The sequence below is a fragment of the Pteropus vampyrus genome, unplaced genomic scaffold (genome assembly GCF_000151845.1).
Source record: "Pteropus vampyrus isolate Shadow unplaced genomic scaffold, Pvam_2.0 Scaffold227, whole genome shotgun sequence".
In the NCBI taxonomy this organism is placed as follows: domain Eukaryota; kingdom Metazoa; phylum Chordata; class Mammalia; order Chiroptera; family Pteropodidae; genus Pteropus; species Pteropus vampyrus.
In genome coordinates this window covers 1551484-1559589 of record NW_011889008.1, presented here as the reverse complement: position 1 = coordinate 1559589, position 8106 = coordinate 1551484, and the positions used below count along the sequence as shown (strand labels likewise).

The window sequence follows — 8106 nt, the reverse complement described above, 5'->3', positions numbered from 1 at the left end:
GGGGGGGGTGACAGCACCTGCTGTTGTGTCCGTGCTCTGAGCTGCCCCTGGAATGTGAACGGTGCAGAGGCAGGTGCCCTTTTCCAGGAGTGGGAAACTCCGCCCTCAGGGAGGAGGGGACAGTGGCGAGGGGCGGGGTGGGGTGGGGAGGTGGCTCATGGACTGAGGCACACACAGCTGGCGTCATTGGAACCACCATCAGCCTGGCCTTGGGCTATTGCAAGGATGGCCGCCCTGGAGCTTCACTGGACACGGGCAGACGATCTCTAGAAAGGCAGGAGTGTCACCTCATCTGCAGGGTGACGCTGGCGGTGTGTTCAGCTGGGGCCTTCCACTGGTGTGTGAGAGTTCTTGGGTCAGGAGGCCTTGTCCGCTGAAGCCTCTCAAAGGCCACTGCCGACCTGTGCTGTCCCGCAGCGTGGCAGCGTCCCCGTCACGCGTCCCCGTCACGCATCCCCTTGCTCTTTCAGGCCACCGTGAACGCACGGCCTCAGCGCATCCTCACCGCGTCCTCGCTCACCCAGTCGGCGCCTGCCAGTCCCACCAACAAGGGCGTCCACATCCACCAGGCGGGGTGAGTGCTGCCGCCTGAGAGCACCCCGTCCCCAGGACACCCCCACGCTCCCTGCCGCACGTCCGCGTCCTCCCTGTCGCCCGCATTGGCACCGCGTGGCGGGGGCTGCGCATGAACAGAGGGCAGCGGGCACGTGCACCTGCTGGCTCGCTGCCTCTGCCGCGCCTCTCTTCAGGGGGCCCCCAGAACCCGCAGGCGGACGCACGAAGGGCTCGTGAACCGGGCATCAGCACTTGGTGTCTGGAAGTCACGCCGACGGGTCGGGGACCCAAGGTCGGCCGAGCCGAGGGCCCTGGGCCCGCTGGCCACAGCTCGGTGGCAGAGGCCAGGCTCCGGGTAAGACGCACGCTTCTTCCCCACGACAGAGGCTCCCCACCCACGTCCAGCGCGAGCAGCTCCAGCCTGACCAACGACGTGGCCAAGCAGCCGGTCAGCCGAGACCTGCCCCCCAGCCGGCCAGGTGCTACTGGCCCCGTGGGGACCCAGTACACCCCGCATTCCCACCAGTTCCCCCGCACGCGGAAGATGTTCGACAAGGGCCCGGACCAGGTGCGGACACCGTGGCACTAAGACTCACGCACGCCCCGGGGTCCAGATGCTTCGTTAGGGATACCCTGGGCCTCGCGCCCCGGGGGACGCGGGGTCCCTTCACGGTGGCCCCCAGTCCCAGGGTCTCCGTTCCTGGCAACCTCCCCGTGGCGGGGTGAGCACCTGCCGCTGGTCCGCGTCCCCTTGGCGGGCGAGTGGCGTTTCGCCTCCCGCCCCAGCCGCGTGTGCTGAGCTGTCTGCTGCTCACTCCGCGAGCGTCCACTTAGGCCACCGACGTGGGCATGCCTCTGCCTCGGAGCGGGAAGAGAAGTCTCAGGAGACGCTGGCAGGGACACGGGGACGTGTGACGGGTGACGGTGACAAGGGGGACACATTACGGGGAAGACACGTAGCTGGGCTTTTGCCGCCTCGTCTGGACTGTTTGCCGCTTTCTCGGCCAAGGGCGCATGGCCTAGAGAGGTGGCTCAGCACCCTGAGTGCCACCATGTCGCACCCCGCTCACCCACAGTCACCATGACCGCAGTCCTAACACAGGTCACAGCCCCCACGGTGGCTTCGGAGCAAGAGGTGCACACGTGCCCCCTCCACCCAGCTTCCGAGGCCACTGGCCTCCAGCCGTGGGCACCCAGGACGAGCTCATTGCAACCTCGGGCTGGACCCTACGTGGGCAGCCAGGCAGGAGCCACGGGCGCAGGGGCCGTGACCCAGGTCCTGGTCCAGCAGAGCAGCGCTGTGACAGGCAGCGGCGTGCGGTCCCCCCACCAGGCAGGAGTGAGGCCCTGTCACTGAGTCCCACCTGTGGACTTTCCTCTGGGCAAGTCTTCCCTGGGTGACGAGGGTTCTCCGTGAGGGTCACCCGCACTCCGGCCACCCGTGCGCCGTGGGGACACCTCGCGCCCAGCCCCGTGAGGCAAGCTCCCCTGTGACAACTGCAGCAGGTCGTGGACCGATGCATTGTCCTGGGGGCAGTGCCGGGTGCTGGACTACACATAAGTCCTGGTGGCCTGTGCTGTTGCCACCTGAGCCTCTGCCCTCGTCAGGACGCCAGGTGGCAGAGGCCTGTGGGGGCGGTGGCCCAGGGCCAGGGGCATATGCAGCCAGCTCAGGAGGGTGGCAGCTGAAGCCACCGCGCCGGCCCCGGGTGACACAGCTCCCCGTGTGCAGCCGCAGGCAAACCCCAGCACGGGTTCCCAGGAGGTCCATCCACTCGGGTCCCGGTCACCAGGGCACAGCAGTGAGGGCAGCAGTGAGGGCAGCACGGAAGGCTCCCGGGGCCAGAGCTCTGCCCGCCTCGTCTGCAGGGCGGGTGTGGGAGGCGCACAGAGCCGGGGGGGACCTGACTGACTCGTTTCTCTTCGCTCCTTTCCAAACACCCGAAGACGGCGGACGACCCGGACGACGCCGCCGGACACAAGGGCTTCATCTCGGCCACGATGCAGACGGGCTTCTGCGACTGGAGCGCCCGGTACTTTGCCCAGCCCGTCATGAAGGTACCGTGCACCGTGCCCTGGGCTTAAAGGGTGTGCTCCCCACGGCTGCCCGAGCAGCTGGGGTCCCTGAGCCTCGCTCCCCTGAGAGTCCAGCGTGTCTGGGCTCCTCTGCCCAAGCTGACCGTCCAAAATTCCCTGGGTTTGTTCACTGGCACCCTCAGCCGGCCACTCACTGTGGCCCCTCCGACCTCGGTGGGGCCGCACAGGCCATGTCCCTGAGCCGTGACCCAAGGCAGGTGGCCAGGGCCGCCCAGGGCCCTGCCGTGCCAGCCACCTGTACCACCCTTCTGGGGCTCCTGTCCCACTGCATTTGCCGCTGTTGAAGGGTGACGCCAAATTGCTGCCCTGGTAGCTGGAGCTGGCAGCTAAAATAAAGCAGCAAGAGAAACAGACTTCGTCTGCTCTCCTGTCTTCTCAGAAAAGCAGAAGCCTGCCATTCCTGAGCTTGTCCGCGTGAACCGTACCGTTTTGTCTTCATTGGCAAGGTCACTCCAAGCCTCTGACTTCCCCCACCCCCAAGGGCCGCCCGCGGCCTGTCTCCAGGCCGTGCTGGGGCGGCTCCACGCTTTGGGACTAAGCTCGAGGATTTTTTTTTAAAGACTCGCCCACTGGGGCCAATTCTGACACGTCTGGCTTGTTCCGGGGGAATACCTCTCAGGTTTAATTCTACCACAGTCGTGACGGGAAACGTTCCCGTCACTGCAGATTCGAGCCACACACTCAGGGTGATGGGGCGGCTCAGGCAATGCCGTGTCAGAGCAGAGTCAGGAGCTGCGGTGTTCATCTTCAGAATCCTCGTCTGCCCCCGTGCAGATAGATAAGTAGAAGTCACAGCTGGCCCTGGACCGCACGGCGGGCCCCCTGTGTGGGCTGTGCCCGGGACGGGCGTGTTGACTCCTGGGTACAGCGTCCCACCCACTTTCCCCTTTCCTCGGAGGGATACGCAGTTTTGTCAATAAAAACACAAGAGTGGTCATCGTCAGTGCCCAAGGCCGGTTTTAAAGTTCTGATGTCTTGAGCCCCTTTGATGAAAGAGGGAGCAGCATTCTTTCTCATTTCTTAACTCGACCCAGCTTTTCCAGAAAGCAGTTTGGTGGGAAGCAGCAGGAGCCTTAGCTGCCGTCCCCTTTGACCCCGTAACTTGTTTGCTAAGATACAGACTTAGGGTCGTAATCAGAGACGTGGATGATCTGTGTCTTATTTACAGCGGCGAAAGCTGAGGACCACAGGACAGTGGTTACAAACAATGAAAGCGTGATACGGTATTTTTGGAGCTGTTTAAAAACAAAGCTTGAAAATTAATGTCATAAGGGAATGCTTATGATGAAACTTTTAAAGAGAAATGAAAGCAAGACACAGCTGGCTCCAGTTTCTCACAGTTGTAACGTGACGTCGTTTACGGTCATAGTTACAGACGCCGAACATGCCCGTGCCTGTCCCCAGGACATAGACTGGAAGGGGACAGGTGACCCGGCGGAGGTGGCACTCAGTTTGTTTCTTCCTCAGACGTTTCTGTCTTTTCTGCACTTTCTGCACGAAGACAAAGCATTTTCACAGTCAGAAAAGAAGTTTTAAAGGAAGAAAGGTTCACGGCAGCTGTGCTTCAGGTTCTGGCCAGCACAGCGTGTGGCTGGACCAGCCCGTGTGCTGCCGCCGACTTCAGGTGGCCGCTGTGCGCGGTCCCCCAGTCACAGCGCTCTGCCGGGTGAGGGAGGGAGAGCAGGCGAGTGCGGGCTTGTTCCGGGGCGCTGGCCCTGGGACGCTGGCCCTTGAGACCTGCGGCTCAGCACAACGGAAGCGCGATTTCTCGCCTCCCACGTGGCCGGTGGGCCGAGCTGCTGGGAGCTCCCGGCGCCCCGGGCTCACCCTTGCCGCAGCGTTCGTGGCTACAGTTTGCAGTGATTTCTCGGGATGGCAGTGAGGGAGCGGCTTCCTCAGAGCCTTCGAAACATGCCTCTTCTCAGTCATCTCCCTGTGACGACAGGGAGAAGTGGCCTCAGTTACCCCAAACTCATTCCTCTTCAACTTAAAAATGAGTTTGATTTTCCCCCAAGGATTTGCCTGCCTCTCCTCAGCGCAGCGTATGGGTCTGGCGTCGGGTGCGCCTGAGCGGGTCGTGGCCAAAGTCCCCAGAGACCCTCGAGGGGTGTGTGCTCAGACGTCTCGCCCACGCGCAAACCCAGAGCCAGCATCCGGCCTGAAGCCAGCACCCCAGCCTCCCTTGCGTCACATGCAGCCCGGAGCCCATCGGCCTTCATGTCCTTCCGTGCGTGTGCCCGGAAGTACGTCTGAGGGTTCCCACGGGGGATCCCGCGTGTCACCAGCACGGGGACGCCGACTGTCAGCCTAGTGGTCTGGCCCGATGCGTCGTGCCGGCTCCCACGGTGTGAGCCGTGAGGTGGGAGGAAGTGGCCCCCCTAGACCGGGCCCTGCCGCGCACACAGGCGCAAACGCGCGTGGTCGCTGCGCCCGTGACGCACTCGGGCGTCGGGACGGGGTGCACTCCCTGCACCCCCGGTGGCAGCCGGAGCGGCGGCTCCTGAGGCGCCACTGACGTCTCTTCTACCTCAGTGAGAGACCTTTTCTGAGAACACGTTTGGTCTCATTATTAATTTTTTCCCTAGTTTTTCCAAGTGGCATTCACAGAGCGTTCTTTTATTAATTTAATTAATCACCTAGCGACACGTTTGTGCGATAAAGTACGTTGGGAACCTTTTTATTAACCCGCTTCACGTGTGGCTGAGAATAGCTCAAGGTAGCGCTCAAAAAGGACAGAGGAACCACAACCCTAAACAGCCTCACGGAGAGCAGAGTGACACCCCGCAGTCCAGCCGAGTGTGACTCACGCCAGTGGGAGCACCCGAAAACAATGGCAGTGACAGCTTTGGCTGGCCTTTTGTCAGCTCACAGGCAGATTTCTTACAGGTCCGCATGACCGCAAAGACAGCCCCCTAGCCGGGTGACAGCCTCTCGCCCTCGGTGGCTCAGAGCTCACACCCGCTCTGGAGAGAACGTCACGCGTGGTCCACCGCGCGCTTTACAGAGAGACACGGAAGTTCGCCCTCATCACGCAAGTAGTAGGGTGGTTTGTCACTCACGGGTGGACAAGCTTCAAAGACCGATTTTGTGCAGAGGTCAGAGGTCAGCCTGGAGGGGGGGCGGACACTGTCGCTGGTGGGAAGATCCTGGCGCGGTGGAGGGCGGTTCGGCGCGCCCTGAGAGGCAGGCCCTAAGGCCACTGCTGGGCGTGGACGGGCGCCAGCGTGGGTCACAGGTGCCCCTCACAGCGCTGTCCGCAACGGCGGACATTGGAAACAAAACAAGAACGTTAATCAGGAGACTGAGCGGGAACGACGCGCCCATGCGAGCTGCGGCTCCCAGCTCGGCCGCGGGGCCCGCGAGCGCTCGCTTAGGCGGCTGGGTGCAGAAGGCCCTTTCCACGTCGTGCACTCTGGGTCGTTTGGGGTGTTTTAGACCGATTAGTTTTGTAATTTAGAACAGATTAAATGTGGTGTTTAGTTACAGAAGGAGCTGTCAGAGCCGATCAGCTCACGCTCGGACATTGCGTGCGGCGTGAGCACCAACAACCTGCTCACAGCCCGACGCCCGGCCGCGATGGCCCGGCCCCCACGGGGACAGGCCGTGGGCGTGCTGCAGGTGACGCGTGATTAAATCTGCACATCTGTGGCGCTTTTAAAAAGTGCACTGAACTATTTTCTTTAAACTTCAAATTAAAAAATACTGCTGGTAAAATCGAAGCCACCCATAGCACGCGCGCACATGCACACTTACGCACACGCGCACTTATGCACACACATGCACACTTACACACACACACACGCACGCACTTACGCTCACGCACTTTCACACGTGCACTTATGCGCACACACGCACATGTGCACACTCACACGCACATGCGCGCACACTTACACACGCACTTACGCACACATGCACACTTGCGCACGCACACTTACACACGCACTTACTCTCGCACGCACTTACGCACACACTCTTATGCACACACACGCATGTGCACACTTGCACACGCACACTCGCGCATGCACACACACAGCGTATCCTGCATACACTGCGCTCTGTCCGTTTGTCACTGTGCCGTGAACACTGAACTCCTCACGTCGTCACATATTCGTCCATGAAAATGTCTTTTTCTGGGTTTTCCTACGATGAATGACAGCGTACGTGACATTCTTGTACATAAACCTTCAGGCCGACAGAGCCTGAGAGTGTCACTTGGTCTCCCCCTCAGACTATTCCTCGGTGACTTAGTTGGCTATGGCTTCGATTGTACCAGGGGCCACCACACCGTCGCCAGCTTCTGAAACGATGCCAGGCCTTTCCTGGCAGGCTCAGGAGGGAAGCAGATAGATAGAGGCGGATCCCGCAGGCGCAGCCCGTGGGGCGGCCAGTGAGGTGGGGGCACCCAGCATGCTGCCATGCTCCCGCCTGCTGGGCATCGCCCACCCCGCCTGTCCCCAGATGCGCCGGCCGGGGCGCCAGCCCCCGTGCATCCCATCGATCGTCGCTGGGTTGTAAACAGTCAGTGACTGAGGTTTCGCTAGGTCAGATGCGCCCTTTCTTTAAAACAGTCTGTGAGCGGAACCGTGTTGAAGGACGCTAGAGGAGACCAGAGTTAAGTGGAGAGAAGTTGCGCGTCCACGCACCCGAAGACCTGGTGTGCAGGAGTCCCCAAGAGCCCCACAGCTTCAGCGCCGTCCCACGGAGACCCAGCCGCCTTTTTCATCGTTACGTTGTAGAAGACGACAAGCTGAGACGGAATTTCAGATGGAGCCGTGAGGGACCCAGAATAGCACTAAAGGGGAAAAAATGTCGTAAGAGATAAAGCGGAAGGACCCGGGCTTCCCGGTTCCGGGGGTCACTGCGTAGTTGCAGCGACAAGACCGTGGTGCCGGCACTGGGACAGACGCGGAGATGACTGGATGGGGCGACGGTCCCGGAAGATACCCTGACATCTCCACGTTGCACCCACAAACTCCCGAAACCCAGTACGAAACAGCAAACCCGAACCATCCTGTGCCTGATGAAGGCAGTGGGTTTGCAGTTAAAACCTGCCAACAAAGACAAAGCTCGGGCCTGCAGTGTCACCGGCCAGCCCTGCCAGAGCTTTTAGGGACGCGGCACCAGCTCTACAGCAGCTGTGACAACGTGACAGGAGGGCCGCTCCCCAGTTCACTGCGGAGCCAGCGCCACTGTGACAGCAAAGCAGCTGAAGAACAGAAAACGTCCTCCGTGAACGCGGACCCAGAACCCGCAGCGTGGCTCCAGCGAGTCGAATGCAGCCGCACGCAAAGCGGGCAACTCCCTGGCGGCCGAGCGGTTCCATCCCAAGGACGCAAAGTGGAGCCAACATATTTTAGTTCATCCTGTAATGGACTGTGTCAGCAGACCAGAGAAAAGCCATCCGGGCATCTGAGCACCTGCGGAAAAAGGGCTCGACCAAATTTAGCAGCCGCT

At 61.2% G+C, this 8106-nt stretch overlaps 1 protein-coding gene across 1 annotated transcript in view; it reads left to right on the top strand.

Annotated features, from left to right (window-relative positions):
* RPTOR (regulatory associated protein of MTOR complex 1) overlaps positions 1-8106 on the top strand; it is a 227815-nt gene that overhangs the window by 201642 nt on the left and 18067 nt on the right. The window contains exons 24-26 of the mRNA XM_023519631.1: positions 471-574; positions 940-1123; positions 2503-2613. Coding sequence (XP_023375399.1) covers positions 471-574; positions 940-1123; positions 2503-2613 — 399 coding nt within the window. The remainder of the gene's footprint in view (positions 1-470; positions 575-939; positions 1124-2502; positions 2614-8106) is intronic.